The sequence below is a fragment of the Crocuta crocuta genome, unplaced genomic scaffold (genome assembly GCF_008692635.1).
Source record: "Crocuta crocuta isolate KB4526 unplaced genomic scaffold, BGI_CrCroc_1.0 scaffold119, whole genome shotgun sequence".
Classification (NCBI taxonomy): Eukaryota; Metazoa; Chordata; class Mammalia; order Carnivora; family Hyaenidae; genus Crocuta; species Crocuta crocuta.
The window spans coordinates 8520246-8540830 of record NW_027551562.1 but is presented as its reverse complement, the minus strand read 5'-3'; the positions used below and the strand labels follow the sequence as shown (position 1 = coordinate 8540830).

Genomic DNA, 20585 nt, shown 5'->3' with positions numbered 1-20585 from the left:
TCCTTTGGACCGTTCATGTTACACAGTAGGCACTCAAGCGGTACTGCTCAGTCTGCATCTGATAGGATTTTAATAAAATCATTAGAACGTTTGGCTGCAGGTCGCTAATGCAAAATCATGAAGTTGGTAGTCTAGAAAGTTTTGAGACATTTAGCTAATTTAACTTGGATTTTGATGGACGGGACAACCAAGTGTCGTAAGTTCAGCAGCATGTATAAGGACCCATGGCTGGGAGTGGGACACAGGTGACTGTAACAGCGAAGCTCTTTGCTGAGCGCAGGCTGTGCTTGGGGGGGGGGAGAAGGCGGGTTCTGCCCTCCCCGCGATGACAGCTTCATGGCAGAGATGGACCTTCAGGGTGGGACGAGTAAAAAAAAATGGAAAAGGGAGTATGGCAAACGGATTGAAGCCGGTTTGGTGGTGGTGGAGGGTGTGGGGTCAGGGGCTGTCTGGGGCGGTGAGGTTCAAGTTGTGAATTTGTTCTTAGTCCTCATAACCCTGGCGGCCAAGTGCAGTTATTCCTGTTTACCTAAGAGGAGCCTCAGGCTAGAGAAGAGTTATGTCATGTGTCAGAGTCAGATCACAGTCTCAGAGGTGAAGGGGCCTCTGGAAGGCATGCTTGCTGATACCTTCTTCCCATGACGTTCCCCAGCAGAGGCGAGCTGCAGTGCTGCGGTCTGTGGGCCCTAGAATATTCAGTGGGTGGCAGGACAGACATGGCTGGGCTCACTGTACTGCTTGAGTGTGAAGTCTGGGGGTGGGGAAGCAGGCACTAGACATACGTAAAATAAATGATCACCGACCGTGAGCGGCTCTGCAGAGGAAAAGAACCTGCTTCACCGTGTAGAGCTGGGGAATATCCTCGCCAGGATGCTCTGGTGGTGCCCATCCCAGGAATGGAAGTTCTGTTACCAGGCAGGGACCAGAAGGCAGGGCGCCCCCATTAGCAGGTACCCTGAAACTCACCGAGTATACCTGAGGCTACGCAGCCAGTTTATGGCAGGTAGGTAACTAGGTGTGAAGAGACTGTCATCATAGCAACTTTGGTAAGTAGTTCATCGTAGCCTGTTGTAGGGAAGGGCTAGTCGAGGACGTGACTTTGCTGTGTGCCTGGGGTTTCCTCGCAGACACCACCGTTGTTATGTAAACGTGGTTGGCTGTGACTCTGAAGTCTGAGGTCTGTGGGCTGCATCACAGAGCTTCCCCCAAATGACTGAAATTAATTTCTTAATTGGTAGAAAATGGTGACGATAAGAGAAAGGGGTAGTAAGTGTTTGAGAAACTTGGAAGGAGCCGGCACCACACCAGATTTGAGAACGTACCGCAGGACCAGTGTGCAGTCGCCCCAGCACGATGCCCGCTTAGGCCCGATGTTCAGGAATGGTCCCGGGCCGCTTAAAGAGCATTGTGGCTCATGATCTGTGACCTCCTCGTCTCTGGTTAACTTTCTCTTCAGAGCCATTTACGCTTTGTGCAGGCTACTCTGTTCAGATGTAAGAACAGCCTCTTTCAACGTCTGGCTGCAGTTTCTTAATGAAGCTGTTGCTAAGGAACCCAGTAAAAGCGGGCAGATATGCACATGATAATTGTAACCTCAGAACTTTATGTAAATTAAGCACCAGATCAGAGGGACGGGGAGATTCAGGAAAGGCCTTTTAAGATAGAAGGGGAAAGTGTAACGATAGGGCCCAGGTGAGACCGGGACATGTCAGTCCCAGCAGCACGGCGCCCAGCTTTCCGGATGACGTGTGGGGACCTCACCGTTCTTGCACAGAAAGAAACGGTTGCATGGGAAGGAGGGAAGTCGCGTTGCTTACTGGAGAAGGGACAGGAGAGGGGGGCGCAGTGGACACCATGCAGCGTGGCATTCTGGTATAAGGCAGAGGGCTTCTGTGTGGAGCAGGCAGAGAAGGAAGTGTGTTGGTGACAAGTCAGAGCTGCACAGAAAGGGACAGAGCAGGCTGGGGGGGGACCGTCCTGCCACCAGCCGGGCTTCAGGGGAGGAGCCGCTCTCCAGGCCACCCGGTCGGCCTCGCTTGTTGCCATGGGAGCCCGATGAGGTGAGGACAGAGGGAGAGGGCTGACATCAGGGGAGAGTCAGAGACAGAAGGGGTTCCGCACGTGTGGTTGCATTCAACTCGAGGGCATCGAGGATCGCGCTCCGTGGTAAGAAGGCTGTGGCAGAATATCCCACATGGGGACGGCCGACAGCTGACACGGATCTTTGTGTCACGGGCACCGGGCTCTTGTAGCTCATCATCTGTTTCTTCGTCAGCTGTCGGGATCTGGAGCCTGTTTTAGCTCCGTACGCGCACGTCCTGGCGCGTTATACTCCCCTCCCCCTGGTTTCACTTAACTGCAGTCCTCACTTTCTCTCCCCACTTTTCTCCTTTTGTTGTTATTGTTGCTAAGTTGTGTTTAAAAAGTTGATTTAGGTTTTTTTTTTTTTTTTTTAGAGTGGGGCAGAATGTAAATAAATGCATAAACAGAATCACAGACATGTCCTGCTCTTCGAAATTCTAGGCTACTTACCCTGGTAGTTATGGAGCCGACATTAAAGTGAGAAATCTTTAATGAGGAAGTCTGGTAATGCCTGTGAGTCCACGCACGCGTGTCAGAGGGCAGGTCCCGCTAACATCTGCTGGGTGTGGATGCAAGAGAGCGGGATGAATGCAGTCACCCCTCCTCTTGTGGCAGTGAAGGCAGTGACCACGTGCACGGCATCGTACTGAGAGCTTTACTGCGCTTCTGCCTTTAATCCTTAAAACCCTCCTGTGAGGAATTACTTTGTATTGTTAGATGTTTATTTATGTTGAGACAGAGCACAAGCGAGCAGCGCATGCGAGGGGGGAAGAGGCAGAGAGAGAGGAAGAGAGAAGCCCAGCCAGGCTTCGCTCTGTCAGCACAGAGCCCCACATGGCGTTCTGTGTCGCAAACCATGAGATCATGACCTGAGCCGAAATCGAGAGTCCGACGCTTAACCAACTGAGCCACCCCAGATGCCCCTACTTTGTATTTTTGATGCATAATCCACTTCATTTTGAATGATTTTAGACTTTTGAAAAAGTTACGAGAGTAGTACAATGAACACTCACGTCCTTGTTGCCTTAAAGGATAGTGTTGGTCTTTGTGTGTCTGGCTGACTCCCGGAGCATAACGTGTTCAGGGTTCATCCAAGTTGTAGCGGGAGTCAGCGCCCCCTTCTTGTTTCGGGGCAGGAGTCCGCGCTCCCTTCTTGTTTCGGGGCAGGAGTCTGTGCTCCCTTCTTGTTTCGGGGCAGGAGTCTGTGCTTGCTACTTGTTTTGGGGCTGGATAGGATCCCACAGTGTGGATAGACCCCATTTTGCTTATTCATTCTTCAGTCAATGGAGATTGGGTTGTTTCCACCCTTGGCTGTTACGAATAATGCTGCTGTGAGCACTGATGTGTGAGTTTTCGTGAGGACGTATGTTTTCAGTGCCTAGGGGTGGAGGGGCTGGGTCATCTGGTGACTCTCTGTTTCACCTTCTGAGGAGTTACCAGACTGTTTTCCAAATGTGTGCCCCATTTACACAACCATTACATTGTCTTCACGTCCACACTGATGCGTGATATTGTCCACCTCACGGTCACAACCATCCTGCTGGGTGTGCAGAGTTGTGTCCTTTGGTCTTGGTTTGCATTTCCTTGATGCCTCATGATGTTGAGCATCTTTTCATGTGTTTATGGGCCTTTTGAATCTGTGTGTAAATGCTTTGCCAGTTTTTAAATTGGGTTTTGTTTTCTTTTTATTGTTCGTTTGTGGGAGCTTGTTCTATATCCTGGATACTAGTCTCTTATCAGACAGCCACTCTGCAAAAGTCTTCTCCCTTCCTGTGGATTGTCATTTCACCTTGTTGATGATGTCCTTTGCAGCACGGACGTCACTTTTGATGAAGTCAGTTTACCTGTTTGTCTTATCATTCATGTACTTGGTGTGGCATTGAGGAAAACGTAGCCTGACCCAGTATCACAGAGCTTTACCGTTTTCATCTAGGAAGGTCATAGGTTTAGTTTTTGCATTTAGGCCCATGAGCCCATTTTGAGTTAATTTTGATGGTCCGCAGTCAACTCAGACTGCTCCTGTGGCAGATAGACACCCAGTTGGCCCAGCGCCCTCTGTGGACTACACATCCTTCCCTGACTGAGCGGTCGTGGACCCTTGTGGAAAATTGCCTGTAAGCGTAAGTTTTTTTTCTGGATTTTTAGCTCCATTCCATTGATTTATCTGTGCATCTGTCCCTGCCTTGCTCCCAGTAGCTTCGTAGTAAGTTTTGAAGTTGGGAAGTGTGAGTCGTCTATCTTTCCTCTTCTTTTTCAAGATTGTTTTGGGTATTCAGGGTCCCTCGAACTTCTGTGTGCATTTTGGGGTCACATGCCAATTCCTGCAAGGAAGCCAGCTGGGATTTTGGTAAGGATCCGGGTGAATCTGTACATCACTTAGGGGAGTTTTGGCATCTTAATAGTGCCTTCCGTCCTGTGAACATGAGGTGAACGTGAGGTATGTTAAGGTCTTTTACAATTCCTTTCAGTGATATTTTATTGTTTTCAGTGTACAAGTCTTGCATATTTTTGTTAAATGTATCTCATTATTTTATTCTCTTTAATGCTATTGTCAGTGGAAAGGCTGAGCTTCTTGAGGGCATTTATCTGTGTATCCCTAGGATTTTATTCATAGTAAGTGCCAGATCCATATTTGTTAAATGAATCTATTCACAATTGCCTCTTTCCCCCCATTTTATAAACAAGAAACCCCGACTCAGGTTAAGGTACCTGAGCATGTATGTGATGGCGAGAAATCAGACCCTTGGGTGGTGCACTGTGTGGGTGGTATTGGGAGCTTATTCAGGATGCATTCATCTTAATCCTTTGGGTGTATTCAGTCAGACGCTTTGAGTCAGGTGTGCAGAGTAGCTTAGGGCTATCCTGTTCCAAAGTAAATTTCTGATAAGAGTGCTGTGCTTGAAACCTGATTCGTATGTGTCTTTGAAGAGGGTCATGTTCGGGGAGCTTGAGTGATGGGGACTTGTGTTTATTAAACACCTCCAAGTGTAAATGATCGAACAGCACTTGTGAGAACGAGGGAGCTCTCCCCTGTGGCCGTGGTGATTGGCGGCAGTTGTAACCACAGCCAGTTGGACATTTTCGAGTGTGCTCGTTCGTCATGACCCGCTGAGGTGAGCTTACTGAATGTTTGGCCAGTCATCTGTTGAAATAGAACCAGAAGTGCTGACTATGGTTCAATGGGTAGAAGTCATATAAAGAACAAGATTTGGATTCCTCCCATGAAAGCCTTTTTCTGAGAGTTGACACTGGACCCGTGTCAGAGAGAGTGACCGCGGACTCCCTTGTGTGACGGAGATTTATGTGGTACGGCACTCCTGCACAGGAGCCCAGGGCTGTACAAAATCTGAATTCTCGTCCAAAGGACTAGCAGGTGGGAAGCCCTGTGGTGGGAGGGAGGGCGAACGCTTAGAGTCTGAGGCACACAGGGCACGGGGGAGGTGACAGGAAGGTGACCGCCACAGGCTTCGCGGGCTGTGTGCCGTCTCCCGTAGGGCTGTCCTGGGAGCAGTGCGCCGCTGGAGGACTTTAACCAGGGCCTGCTGTGCTGTAAAGGGTCTTCTCTGCGGGTAGAATGCCTGGAAACCTGTGGAAGGCTGGGCAGGGGGTGACGGGGTGACTTAGAGGAGGTGGCTTTGAGGTTTGGTGGTCAAGTGGGTCTTCCTCCCAGCTCTGCCACTTAGTAGCTGTGTGACCTGGACGGCTCACCTGAGGAAGCAGAGTTTCTCTAGTCAGCTGGGCCACTAATGCCCTGATGCCCCAGGCTTGCCGTGAAGCGCCAGGGAGCTATCGCGTGTGCAGCGAGCAGCACGGCGCCCGGCTCAGGCTGCATGTTGGTGAGCAGCTGTCAGGGGAGGCACACCTGATGGAAAGTGGTCCCTGATGGCAGGTGTTGGGGGGGCTGCAGGGACGATGCTGAGCTGAAGGGGGTGCCAGTGGGGGCAGGCGGCTGGGGGCCCCGCGGGAGGACAGCTGTGGGAGGAGGACCTTGGGGGCAGTTTGCGCAGGTAGAGGCTGAAGTGCCTTCGGAGCATCCCGGCCAGGCGGCCCGAGTGAGCCACATTGTGTGTCTGTGGCGCTCACTGAGGACGCTGTCCCCGAGCTGGGCATTTTATAAAATCCTTCCTCCCTGAGGACGCAGCAGTGTTGATCGCCGAGCGTCAAGACGTGCTTTATAATACGAGTGAGTTAGTACTATCATCTCTGTCATGAAAGTCCTGTTTCCTTCCTGATCGCTTCTTTCACTGGTTAGACACTGACTGAGTAACCACTGGGCACAGCCCTCGCCCGGACTCCGGTGCCACAGCTAAGCGCCGGCGAACTGTCTTCTTTCCAGGAAGGAGGCCCGTGTGGTTGGTAGCCTCGCGTAACTTGCCAGCTTAGAATTCCGGTTTTTGTTTTCATTGGTTCTATTTTGTGTTGGCCATTTCCTGACGAGAGAGACATCTTGTGTCATTGTCATGCTCTCATTAGGTATTTCTAGGAATTGCTGATTCCATCCATAGTGTATGTATTTTATTAGTCTTGTAGACCGTTTTCTCGTTTGCTGGCTCTGCCCCTTTCTTAATTTTGTATGCCCCTCTAAGTCTTTATCCTGTTAGGGACCTTAATTAGTGTATTATTTTCTTTAAAAAAAATTCAAAATTTGTGTACAGTTGTTTCACATGTCACTTTAGTTCAGGTGCAAAAGTGATTTGACACGTTTGTACGTTATGCTGTGTTCACCACAAGTGTGGCTACCCTCGGTCCCTACGTGTCACTCTTCAGTGTCGTTGACTAAATTCCCTGCGCCGTGCCTGTCATTGTCATGACTTACTCATTCCGTTAAGTGGAAGCCTATGTCTTCCACTGCCCTTCACCCATTTCCCCCATCACCCTACCGCTCTCCTCTCCGGCAACCGTCAGTTTGTTCTCTGTATTTATAGGTCTGAGTCTGCTTTTTTGTTTGTTTGTTTAGAGTCTACACATGAGTGAAATCCTACGGTATTTGTCTTTCTCAGTGTGACTTATTTCACTCGGCACAGTACCCTGTAGGGCTGCCCATGTTGTTGCAATGGCACGATCCCATCTTCTTTTTTATGGCTGAGTGATATTCCATTGTGTGTGTGTATTTATGTCTGTATCTTCCTTGTCCGTTATCCATACATATGCTGTCCTTATCCATAAGTGACTATCAGCGGACACTTAGGTTGTGTCCATATTTTGGCTACTATAAATAGTGCTAAATACATAGAGGGGTGTGTATATCTTTAAATTAATGTTTTGGTTTCAGTGGTGGAAATATTTGATCATATGGTATTTCTATTTTTAATTTTTTAAACATTTATTTTTGAGAGAGAAAGAAAGAGAGAGAGAGTGCGTGCACACATGTGCATGAGCAGGGGCAGGGCAGAGAAGGGGACAGAGGATCTAAAGCAGGGTCTCAGTGCAGAGCCCTATGCAGGGGCTCAAACTCACCAACCCTGAGATCATGACCTGAGCCGAAGTCGGATGCTTAACCCAACTGAGCCACCCAGGCGCCCCTATTTTTAATTTTTTGAGGCATCTCCATGCTGTTTTCCACAGTGGCTGCACCAGTTTACGTTCCCACCAAGAGTGCACAAGGGTTTCTTTTTCTTGATATCCTTGCCAACAGTTGTTATTTTCTGTCTTTTTGATGTTAGCCATTCTGACAGGTGTAAGGTGATGCTTCATTGTGGGTATGATTTGCATTTCCCTGATACTGAGTGATGTTGAGCATTTTTTTCATGTGTCTATTGTGGGCCTTAGCTATTTACTTTTATTTTTATTCTTTTTAAAGTTTACTTATTTATTTTTAAGAGAGAGAGAGCACGAGAGTGAGGGAGGGGCAGAGAGAGAGGGAGAGAGAGAATCCCAGCAATGCAGAGCCCAGTGTGGGGCTCAGTTTCATGAACTGTGAGATCATGACCTGTGCCAAAATCAGAGTCAGATGCTTAACTGACTAAACCACCCAGGCGCCCCCTTAATTATTTTTTAATTAAAAATATTTGTTAATAGTTAAGAAAAATTCAGATATGTAAGTTTAGAGGAGAACTAGTGTATTTTCTGTTTGGGCAGTATTGTGGTCTAGAAACTCTCAAAAGCCCTCTTTGCATGTGTCCTTTAAACATGCTGATTAAGAGATAAGACTTTTCGGGGCACCGGGGTGGCTCAGTTGGCTGAGTGTCCAACTTCGGCTCAGGTCAGGATCTCTCGGTTCGTGAGTTTGAGCCCCTCGTCAGGTTCACTGCTGTCAGTCTTTCAGTGCAGAGCCTGCCAGATCCTCTGTCCCACTCTCTCTGCCCCTTTCCCCCGCGCTCTGCCCCAGATAAATAAATATTAGGAAAAAAAGAGATAAAAGTTTAAGATGCATAGCAAAAATGTAAGTGGAAATCCTCTGGATCCAAAACAACTAGAAAGCATGAATTCTGGAAGGTAAATGAGCCTCAGAAGCCAGCAAATGCCACCTAGCTCTTGGAACATGGTTTTAACAGCCCATGTAGGAGGGACAGGAGGTGAGCCTCATCAGGGCCTGCCCCTGTNCCCCCCCCCCCCCCCCCAGCAGCCATGTTTAATGAAAGGGTGACCTAGAAAAAAATCCTACTCCTCAAAGCAAGAAGTTAAGAAAACTCTGAATTTTGTTGGAAGGGAAAAAACAACCCAAACTAAAGATTTAGTTTAAAGTTGTCCTGGCATGGGAGTGACCACAAACTCTTGGAAGAAATATATAAATCCTCCTGGAATGAGAAAATTTTTTTTTAAGTTTTTAATGTTTGTTTATTTCAGAGAGAGAGAGAATGAGAGAGAGAGAGAGAGAGAGAGTTGGAGCACATGTGGGGGAGGGGCAGAGAGAGAGAGAGAGAGACAGAGAATCTGAAGCAGGCTCCAGGCTCTGAGCTGTCAGCACAGAGCCTGACGCGGAGCTCTGTCTCACAAGCAGTGAGATGATGACCTGAGCCGAAGTCAGGTGCTTAACTGACTGAGCCACCCAAGTGCCCTGAGAAATTGTGTTTTGAATGAATCAATGAACAATCAATACAAAAAGGTTCTCAAATGATTCCGATTCAGGATGTTAGATCCCAAACATCAATGTTGGCTTTCTCCCAATGGCTCATTTAAATATCCAAGAAGATTTTTTTAAAGGAAGTAGCTACCTTCATAATTATATCCATCGATATTGTCATATGCTAGGAATTCAGAGGTGAATATGAAATAGTCTTTTATGCATTCTATTTGAGGAGACAAATCTATGTTTTGTGAGCTTGGTGGAAGGAGGTGTTTATTGCAGTCAGGCAGGAGATGATATTAAGAAAATGATGATGGGTGGGTGACAGTTTGGTTGTATACGGACTTATTTAGTTGGCTTGTAATTTTGGGCTCCATGACTTGTTGTTGGAAGGAATGTATTTTATGGTGGTTATACTTAAACTCAGGACTCCTTAGAATTAAAGAACAGATGCTGAGAAAGACGTAGTCAAAGTTTGTGAAGTCACCCAGGTATACATTAGGCTTGCTTGCTCACTAAACCCAAAGCTGGTAAAGGTAAGCAGTACTTCTTGAGGCCAGATGAGTTGGGTTTTAAGATTATCTAAGAATGAGTCCAAGGGAACGGGATGAGCAGAGTCAAGTGCTCTGCTGCTTTTGGGCGGTATCCTTACCAAGGGTGGATAGTTTATCAAGTGTCATCTCTCTTTAATGTTTGTCAAGGTGTGAGGCACATGGTGTGTACACCTGCTCCAGGAGTCTTTTAGGTACCCGCCTGGAGTGCTGGGCACAGTTGTCCCTACACTGTCAGTCCCTCCATCCATCTTCTTCTCGGGCACTGGGAACTCAGGAGACTGATTCCTTGTTGGCTTGTCTGTTTCCTCCATGACCTTGGCAACCATCGGGGGACCAGGGCCTACATAACTGTGTTTTGTTTTGTTTTTAATCCTTTCCCTTTGAATAATTAAAACCGAAAATGGATCCAATGACTTTAGCAGATGCTTTTTAAAGATAGGTCCTTGGTACAAACCTTGTAACCCTGCTTTGGGATGCAGGGAAGAAAGTTACGTTCTTTCCTTTCCAAACTGTTTTGACACGTATGTATGGAAATTTTGTGTAATTTTGAATATATATTTTCTCTCTGTATAATTATGGCTAGAAATAAACGTGGATAGAAACAGAATGTGTTTTCCACACTTGAGAATGTACGATCTCTGCAGTTTTCTGCCCTGCCGTGTCACAGTCATTGCTGGTAGAGCCATCACCAGGCTGTGTCATGGCGACTGCCACTGCCTTATTTGTCAGGGCCCGTGAGGGCCCCGCAGGTTCCCGTGTTTGAGAAGGCTGATGGCCGTTGAAGCATTTTCTGGAACATCTCTGGCTGGCTAATTTTGAGTTAATGGCAGTGACATCAAAGGCATTAATTAACAATGAAATTTCCTATTTCCTGCACACTCACTGGGAGTTTTAAGCCTGTGCTGACCACACACATTATTTCATTTAGTCTTCCCAAGCGGTCATGATTGGATTTTATTATCTGTATTAATAAGGAAAGTGCCAGAGCTAGCAGTGTGCACATTTGGAACTGGCACTTGGGTCTTTCTGATTCCTGTGCCTATACCTTCCTTCCAGATAGCCAGACGTCTCTTCCTGTTAATAGTACAGCTTTCTTTCTAGTGGAATAAAACAGGTGTGAACGTACTTTCAAGTTGGGGATGGAATGGTAAGTTAACATTGGAATTCCTGAGTCCGTCTTATTAGTAAAGCTACTTGTCTTGAGTAATTTTTGAGTTACTTTCCATCAGAACTTCATGCAAATGTCTGGGCCCTGGTGGGCTCAGCTGTCATGGCCATGCAGCCTATTGAAAAACTAGAACAAAGGTGTGTTAATCCTCCCTAAAAGAGCAGCAGATCTGAAATGAATTTGGGAATTTGATTTCATATCAAAATTTTGTGAAGATTGTGCCTAAAATTTTGCCTGGACTCTTTCTCATTCCCCAGATTCTTGTGCTGTGGCTGTCTTTGCTGACCTAACATGGCTTTAAACAGGTCCCATGGGCAATGAGGGACTTTTTAATCAAGTGTTTTCCTGGTGCTCTGAAGCAGTTGTGCCCAAGATTTTTCCATTAAGAATCTTTTCTGGGACTTGAAGTGATTGCAATTCTATTTATAGTGTTTATCATTTGGTTTCTCATTAATGTTTATCATTTAGTTTATTATGTTCAAATGACATAAAGAATGAAAGAGTATATTACTGATGAGCGTATTCCAGTCTTTCATCTTTAAGATTTTTTTTAATGTTTACTTATTTGTTTTGAGGGAGGGAGAGAGCATGAGCATACGGGGGAAGAGCACAGAGAGAAGGAGCGAGAAACCCAAGCAGACTCCATGCTGTCACGTAGAGCCCCATGTGGGGCTTGATGCCATAAACTGTGAGATCATGATCTGAGCCGAAATCAAGAGCCAGTCACTCAACCAATTGAGCCACCCAGGCACCTCTGGTCTTTTATCCTTACCAGTGTCCATGAAAGGATCAGTGGGAACTCTGAGGGATTGGAGGCCAAGACTTGTGATCTTGCCTTGGCTGTCACCTTTATTTTAGATGGTGGCTTTGTTGAGTATCCTGGCTTATGACCACTAATATTTTATCTCCCCCAACATCTTTTACCATATTTAAAACCAAATGATACAGTTGATGGTCTGGGAGTTTACAGGTATGTGCTGAAAGCATTAAGTACTTATGCCTCTCCCATGTAGACCTCCTCAGTCCTCTGCCCATGGCTGCAACTCACTGTATTGGAATCTCTCTGCAGCTGGTACCGTATGCAAAGAGGGCAAAGACCTTGTTCTTTAAATTTGCATATGCATGGGTTGTAGACCTAGGCATAAAGCTTCTACAAGAAAACAGATGAGTATGTTTGGGACTTTGGGGTAAGCAAAGTCTCTTAGGCAAGGGCACAGTAAGCTTTAACCATAAAGGAAAAATAAATCGAGCTACTTTACAATTGATAAATTAATAAATTGAGCTCCTTCACAATTTCTGCTTATCGAAAGACTCCTTTTGGAAAAGAAATGTGCAGCAGACTGGACAATAGAACATTGAGAATATAGAAAGAACTCCTTTGACTTAGTAATAAAACAAATGATATAATTTAAAAAATGACCAGAAAATTTGAACAAATGCTTTATGATAGAAGACAGAGGTGGCGAATAATTGTATGAAAAAATGTCTAACACCATTAGTTATCAGTTAAATGCAAATTAAAACCACCAGAATGCCTAAAATGGAAAAGACTGATAACATCAAGTGTTGGTGAGCATGTGGAGCAATCAGTAGTAATTTTCTTATGTTACTAGTGTGAGTGTGAAATGATGCTTCCACTTTGGAGTATATACCTCAACATAACACAGAACATATGTGACAAATCCACAGTGAACATTCTCTAAGATCAGGAATAAGAAAAGGATGTCCAGTATTGTCATTTTTATTCCACATGGCATTAGTAGTTTTAGCCACAGCAATCAGACAGGAAAAAGAAATAAAAGTCATCCTAATTGGCAGGAAAGAAATAAAACTGTCACTAATTGCAGATGAGATGATACTAATATAGAACATCCTATAGATGCCACCAAAAAACTACTAGAATTAATAAGTGAATTCAGGAAAGTTATGGGACATAAAGTCAATATACAGAAATTGGTTGCATATGTATACACTAATAATGAAATAACAGAAAGGAAGATTAAGAAAACAACCTCATTTACAATTACATTAAAAGAACAAAATTCCTAGGAATAAACTTAACCAAGGAGGTGAAAGACCTGTACTCTGAAAACTATAAGAAATTGATGAATGAAATTGAGATGACATAAATAAATGGAAAGATATACCATGTTCATGGATTGGAAGAATTAACATTGTTAGAACTCCATACTACCCAGAGTAATGTACAGGTTCAAAGCAATTCCTATGAAAATATCAATTACTATTTTTCAGAGAACTAGAATGAAGAATCCTAAAACTTGTGTGGAATCACAAAAGACCCCAAATAGCCAAAGCAATCTTGAGAAAGAAGAACAAAGGCATCACACTTCCTGCATTCAAACTATCCTAGAAAGTTATAGTGATCAAAGCAGTATGGTACTTGTACAAAAAAAGACACATAGATCAATGGAACAGAACAGAGAGCCCAGAAATAAACTCATGCTTATGTGGTCAATTAATCTATGACAAAGGAGCCCGAAGTATATAATAGGGAAAAGACAGTCTCTTCAATATGGTGTTGGGGAAAGTGGACAGCTAGCTACATACAAAAGTGTGAAACTGAATCACATTCTTATACAACATATATAAAAATAAATTCAAAATGGATTACAGTCCTAACTATAAGGCTTGACACCATTAAAAGCCTAAAGAAAAACAGGCCTAATGGAAAACATTGGCAGTAATCTCTTGGACATCAGCCTTAGCAGCACTTTTCTAGATCTGTCTCCCCAGGCAAGGGAAGCAAAACAGAAATAAGCTATTGGGACACACCAAACTAAAAGGGTTTTGCACTTGCAAACGAAACCGTAAACAAAACAGAAAGGCAACCCAGTGAACAGGAGGAGATATTTGCAAATGATATATCTGATAAAGGGTTAATATCTAAAACAGAAGAATTCATATAATTCAAAACCAAAAAAAAGCAATCTGATTACAAAATGGGCAGAGGACCTAAATAGACATTTTCTCCAAAGAAGACATCCAGATGGCTAACAGGTGCATGAAAAGGTGCTTAATGTCATTCGTTATCAGGGAAATCCAAATCAAAACCACAATGAAATACCACCTCATACCTGTCAGAATGGCTATTATCAAAAAGACAAAAAAAAAAAAAAGTGTTGGCGAGGGCCTGGGGAAAAAGGAGTCCTCGTGACTGTTGGTGGCAATGCGAACTGGTGCAGCCACTCTGGAGAATAGAACGGAGGGTCCTCAAAAAAGTAAACATGGAAGTACTATATGATTCAGTAATTCTACTTCTGGCTGTTTACCTGAGGAAAATGAAAATACTTACTTGAAAAGATACGTTCACCCCTGTGTTTATGGCAGCATTGTTTATAGTAGCCAAGTTGTGGGCACACTCCAAGTGTCCGTCTATAGACACACATGTACCCACTCAATGGAATGTTACTCAGCCGTAGAATGAATGATGTCTTGCCATTCACAGTAATACGGATGGACCTAGAGGACGGAATGCTAAGTGAAATAAGTCAGACAAAGACAAGTACCATATGGTCTCCCTTACATGCAGAATCTAAAAAACAAATGAACAAGCAATATCAACAGAGAAACAGACTCATAAATACAGAACTCGTGGTTTGCACACCCCACAGAGGGGTGGGGGGATGGGGGAAATCAGTGAAGGGGATGAAGAGGTACCAACTTCCAGTCATGAAATAAGTCACAGGGATGAAAAGTACAGCAGAGGGAATATAGTGAGTAATACTGTAAAAACTCTGTGGTGATAGATGGTAACTACACAGAGAGGGAGACACAGAATCCGAAACAGGCTCCAGGCTCTTGAGCTGTCAGCACAGAGCCCAACCCGGGGCTCAAACTCATGAGCCATGAGATCGTGACCTGAGCTGAAGTTGGACATTTAACCAACCGAGCCACCCAGGTGCCCCATTTTAAAAAAAAAGTTTATTTGTTTTTGAGAGAGAGAGAGCGCACAAACCGGGGAGGGGCAGAAAGAGAGGGAGGCAGGATCCAAAGCAGGCTCAGCTCCGTCAGCACAGAGCCTCATATGGGACTCAAACTCAGGAACTGTGCGTCATGACCTGAGCCAAAGTCAGACATTTCACTGACTGGGCCACCCAGGTGCCCCACCATTTGTGTATCTTTTTTGGAGAAATGTCTGTTCATNGGGGAAATCAGTGAAGGGGATGAAGAGGTACCAACTTCCAGTCATGAAATAAGTCACAGGGATGAAAAGTACAGCAGAGGGAATATAGTGAGTAATACTGTAAAAACTCTGTGGTGATAGATGGTAACTACACAGAGAGGGAGACACAGAATCCGAAACAGGCTCCAGGCTCTTGAGCTGTCAGCACAGAGCCCAACCCGGGGCTCAAACTCATGAGCCATGAGATCGTGACCTGAGCTGAAGTTGGACATTTAACCAACCGAGCCACCCAGGTGCCCCATTTTAAAAAAAAGTTTATTTGTTTTTGAGAGAGAGAGAGAGAGCGCACAAACCGGGGAGGGGCAGAAAGAGAGGGAGGCAGGATCCAAAGCAGGCTCAGCTCCGTCAGCACAGAGCCTCATATGGGACTCAAACTCAGGAACTGTGCGTCATGACCTGAGCCAAAGTCAGACATTTCACTGACTGGGCCACCCAGGTGCCCCACCATTTGTGTATCTTTTTTGGAGAAATGTCTGTTCATATTCGTTGCCCATTTTACACTGGGTTGCTTGTCTACTTATTATTGAATTGTAAGGATTCCTTATATAGTCTATATGTAAATTCCATATGAAATATAAAAAATGATGCTTCCACTTTGGAAAACTTCAGGTGGTCCTCTGGGGGGTGTGGTGGGAGGCGGAGATTGAGTGTGTACGCGAATAACGCAGGAGAAGAGGGAAACGACATCGTGGAATCCAGGAAGGCGGTGAGAATTTAGGGAAGGGAGAGGCCGCTCACACAGGAGAGCATGAGGGCCAGCGTCTGGGAGGCGTGCTGAGTGGGGTGCTGCCGCGGGCAGACGCGGGAGCCAGCCTGCTGGTTTCTTATTCTGCCTCGAATATGCGGGCCTGGCTGACCTCTCCGTCATCCTCGTCTCCTGGAGAGTCAGCCCTCATCTGTGTTTCATTGAACTCTGAGCAATTTTTCCTTCACTGCTTCACCGTTGCCTTCTCTGAGGGCAGGGCTCTTTCCCTGTTCTGTTCCCTGCTGTGAGCCCAGCCCCAGGGGCCGTGGACTCCGGAAGGCATTCACTGAACAGGTGTCCACAGAATGAGAAAACACACACATTGGAATTGTCCTGTTTGGCTGGGTCACAGGTAGGCAGTGGGACCTGGGGTTATGAGGGCAGGGCTTGTGGTTGTGGTACCCAAGGGCTTCCTGCTGTTTCTGAGAAGAGGGGATGGGCTCTGAGCTGTGCTCCGGGAATACTGGTCTGGTGGGTGTCTGTGGCTGGATGAAGCAAGGTCTCGAAAGCTGGGTGGAAGACCATTTAGATTTGTCCTCCAGGTGAGGGCCCAAGCAAGGGCCATGGAGCTGGGTATGGAGAGGGCATTGAGGAGCACGAGCTTGCGGGGCTGCCATGCTGTGGTTCTGTGCTCACAGACGTATCTGGGCAGCAGATTTATCAGCAGGCTGGCAGAGGGACAGAACCGCCTCCTTACGCAGGATGGCCTAAGCAGCAGGGTGGGTGGTGGCCAGCCTCCCTCTTTACAGGTGGCTGTGACACAGTAAGGTCAGCAGAGCCCCGACCCGAACTCAGGCCTGGTCTCTGACACTTCCGGGCTATGTGATTTTACATTGGCTGTTAGTACTTGTCTGAGCTTCACATTTCCTTATCTGTGAGCTGGGGTAGAAACAGTTCATGGGATTGTTGTGATGATTAAGGTACATTAGATTTGCTGGTACTTGAGAAACAGAAGTTGTTACTATGTCACGGGAATGTGGGGAGAATCCAGTCAGGCCATGGATGAAAGAAAACCTTCTGGAAGCACAAAGGCTGAAGCCTAAGTTAGGTGTTGTGATTGTTAATGGCTCATCGTCTGGTTATGTGGTTCCATGTATTTTCTACTTAAAAGTTTTGTACTTGAGGAAAGTCCCTGCCCGAATCCTAGCATCAAGGTGAACTGTTGTTCCTTTTCTTTTATGATGGAGCTGAAAGTGGATGCCCTGTGCTGTGTACCTGTACCTTCGTTCTGGGGAGTTGTGGGCCTTACTTGTAAAAGGACAGGATGAACTTGAAGAGCTGGGTCTCTGAAAGGCTTTGGGACTTGCGTGTCATACTGCTTCTGTGCTTTTCTAGGCAGGGTCTTCAGGGCGCGGGATCTCAGCTTGGCCCTTCCCCAGCGTTTCATCGTGTCTCTGTTTTGTGAAAAAGCTCTTTTTAGGTGTTTCATGTCTCAGAAGCTTTTTACTTTCTGTTTGTGCTTCAGCTTTCCGAAGAAGAAAAAATCCAGCGATACAGCATCCTCTCTGAGCTCTACGAGCTGATTGGCTTCCATCGAAAGTCTGCGTTCTTCAAGCGCGTGGCCGCCATGCAGTGTGTGGCCCCCAGCATCTCGGAGCCCGGGTGGAGGGCCTGTTACAAGCTGCTCCTGGAGACGCTCCCCGGCTACAGCCTGTCGCTGGATCCCAAGGACTTCAGCAAAGGTATCGGATGTCTCTGTGCTGCAGCTGTTTAATCCAGTTCCCCGTGCGTCGTTTGAGTACTTGCTCTCCCAGTGCCCTCACAGCACTTAGATGCTGTCACTGGCGATGGATGGGGTTCAAAATGACCGAGCCCCATCCTGCCCTTGGGCACTTAGGATAATGCTTATGATGATACAATAAACAAGTGGTGGTACTTCGCTTGGGGGATGGCATTCATTTGACTGGTCCCTGTCCTGGCCCTGGTAGTAGTGATTGGAGTTCAGGGCAGAAATAACCAGACAAGTCATAGGTGCCTGTGGCATTTACTTTCAGAAGGCTCAGTGTGGTTGGTGGAAAAGGCGACAGAGCTGTGAAGGTGGGCACCAGCTCAGTTCAGCCACCTTCCAGAGAGGTCTGCTGGGAGGGGGTTAGCGTTTGGGAAGAGGGCAGCGTTTTTAGAGCAATCGCACAGTTGTTCTGTGGCGAGAGGAGAAAGGGTATTTTAAAAGTTCCCACTTGCACCATGAATAGAAGCCCCTTTTACTGTGTTTCAGAGAGACTGTAGGCAAGGTCGCAATTGCTCTCCAGTTACCCTTTTGTGGTGTCCTTTAATGTAACTGCAAGCTGGCTCCAGAGGGAGAGCCAGCCACCAGGGCTTCTGCGAGTCACGCCAGGAGTTGTCTGATGTGTCCTGCGAAACATAACATCTAAGCATCCAGGGCGGAGGCTTCCTTCCGGACGCTCTTCTCTGCTCCTCACTGTTTAACTGTCAGCCACCCTTTGGGTCTCAGCTGAATGTCACTTATGCAGAGAGTTCCCCCAGGGTCCCTCAGCCTGAGTGGAACCTGTTTATCTTTCCTCTTTTGTTGAATCCTGTTGTTCTTCCTTCTGGCACCTTCCATAATTTGCACGTGCCTGTAAAAATCAGTTGGGGCAATGATTGAACATCTGCTTCCTGCACGAGCCTGTGTGCCCCGTGAGAGCAGAGCTCCCCACTGTCACTGTGTCCCCTGGCCGGCACCATGGCAGGTGTCCCAAACCCTAACGAGCTGCTACAGCGACATGTGTTGGTTGCCAGTTGTTGAATAGAATTCTGACCTTAATTTTTTAAATGAGATGAACAACATATGGTTCTTTTAAAAAAATAAAACAAATAAGCACATCTTCAGGTGACTTGGTACTTTTTACTTAGCCTTTTGTTTTGGCAGGGGACATCTGCTGTCTTTAGTGAAAGAGGTTGAGACAAGGTCAGGAAGTGCGGTCAAATAAAGTAAAAATGATAAATGTTGGCTGGCTGTATTTTTAATGAGAAATAAAAGTCACTTTAAACTTCATCTCCACAGCTGCTCTGGACCGCTTCAAAGATTTCTCAGAGAATTAGATGGAAATGTTCTCAAACCTTGTACCTGTGGATGAAAGTCTGTATTCTCAGGACCTGAAATGCATTTCTATCTCTTGAAATGAACATTTCCCCTAGCTGGTTAGAGAAAGTGAGGGTAGGCACACAGAGGCACACAGTGTGTATTTGCCAGCTCAAAGGGCTGCGTATTATCGTTTTAATCTTACTTGTGTTGCCGTGTGTGAGGATTTATGAATATGCTATATATTTATGCTGTGTATGAGGACCAGCATTTTCCCGAGCGAGGGATTCAGTCTTCCCCAGGAGCTCTTACAAAAGAGACAGGAAGGGCAGATGGATTTGCTTAAAGGCAATCGTTGATGTAATAAACTCTCAAATTGGGAGAACTTTCCAAATGCAAGAGTGTTGAAAGTGTTATCACTTGGTCATATGTTGCAAATCTGTCTTCAGAATAAAAAGAGTCACATTTTATTGCGGGAGCAGTTTGAATCACATAGAAATTGTGGCTTGTACACTCTTTAGTGAAGAAAATTTATGCTCAGCCTTACTCATAATTGCCTGTGGTAGGAACTGTATCATTATGTATTTTAAAAAAAATCAGCATAGTGATATTTGCCCAATTTTTAAGTGAGGAAACCTTCTTGATGTCCTAGTGTTGAGATTCATTAAATTGGGTCATTTAGAATTCATGGCTTGGGTAGTCATGAAATTGATTTCAGCCTCTTAATCCTTCTTAAAATCTCTTATTTCATTTTGGCATTTAGTCTTCACTTCTTTTGACAACGAGGAAATATTGCAAGGACGCGCCTTTCTCTCCTTCCCCATTGTGTGAAAAGTGCTGCTATCTTATTCCAAGTGGTTTTCGTAAGATAGACTCTAGGGTATGAGGTAGATTTCGTGGTGTGTGTTTCTGTGTGTATTTATGCACCTCCAAGAATTTCAGTGTAAGAAATTATTATGAAGTAACTTAAGTACATACAATTAAGGGGAATAGTCCAACGAGCCCATCACCCAGGTAAGTGATTATCAAGAGTTTGCCACTTATGCTTTATTTTTACCATTTTTTTCCCTTGTATTTGTTGTTGAATCCCAGAAAATATGTCATTTTACCCTACATACTTAAGTTGCGTGTCTGAAAAATAGGGCATTGCCTTTCATCAGGCTTTGAACTTGACCCACGTGGCTGTGAAGCACCAGCTGTGTACCAGGCATCCCGCTAGGCATTACGGATACCTGGGGGAATAAGGCACAATCCTGGCCCCCAAGAAACGGAGGGTTGGTGGAAGGCATAAATCATGAGATTACAGGTGCTTCACCGCACCTGCCAGATAGTGCCTACGGGACCGAGGCTGCGCAGGATGTTGCAGACAGACACGGGAGAGCTGGCCAGCCGCGTGGGGCAGGGCGGTGGGAGAGGAGGTCGGTGCGGGCTGTGACTGCAGCCTTCAGTCTTCTCGCCCAAGCCCCGGGGCCGTGGACACACAACACGGTGCAGCTGGTGTGTGTCGGGATCCCATTACAAGGCCTCCTTCATGAAGGATTTCCAGGTGTAGTAACGACTGTCAGAAGGGAGATGGAATAGATAACTCTAAGATTCTTGGTCTTACGGAGGTAATTTTCAATGGTTGTGCAGCTAACTCCCTCACCCTGAATGCCATCTATGCGGATTTATTTTAGAGGGAGCAGCTGCAAAAGTCCATTGGTAACCTTTTTTTAGCTGTCTGCTTTTATGAGCTTTTTTTATATGCTAAATTAAAAAAGCAAATTTTTCTCATGTCCTTGGTTGTTGCTAATGAAGGCCCATC

The 20585-nt window shown here is 45.9% G+C and overlaps 1 protein-coding gene across 2 annotated transcripts in view; it reads left to right on the top strand.

Moving 5' to 3' along the window:
* Positions 1 to 20585, top strand: part of TRAPPC9 (trafficking protein particle complex subunit 9) — a 544285-nt gene that overhangs the window by 46737 nt on the left and 476963 nt on the right. For both annotated transcript variants that reach the window (XM_077749979.1, XM_077749978.1), the window contains one exon: positions 17225 to 17441. In XM_077749979.1, the coding sequence (XP_077606105.1) occupies positions 17225 to 17441 (217 nt within the window). The remainder of the gene's footprint in view (positions 1 to 17224; positions 17442 to 20585) is intronic.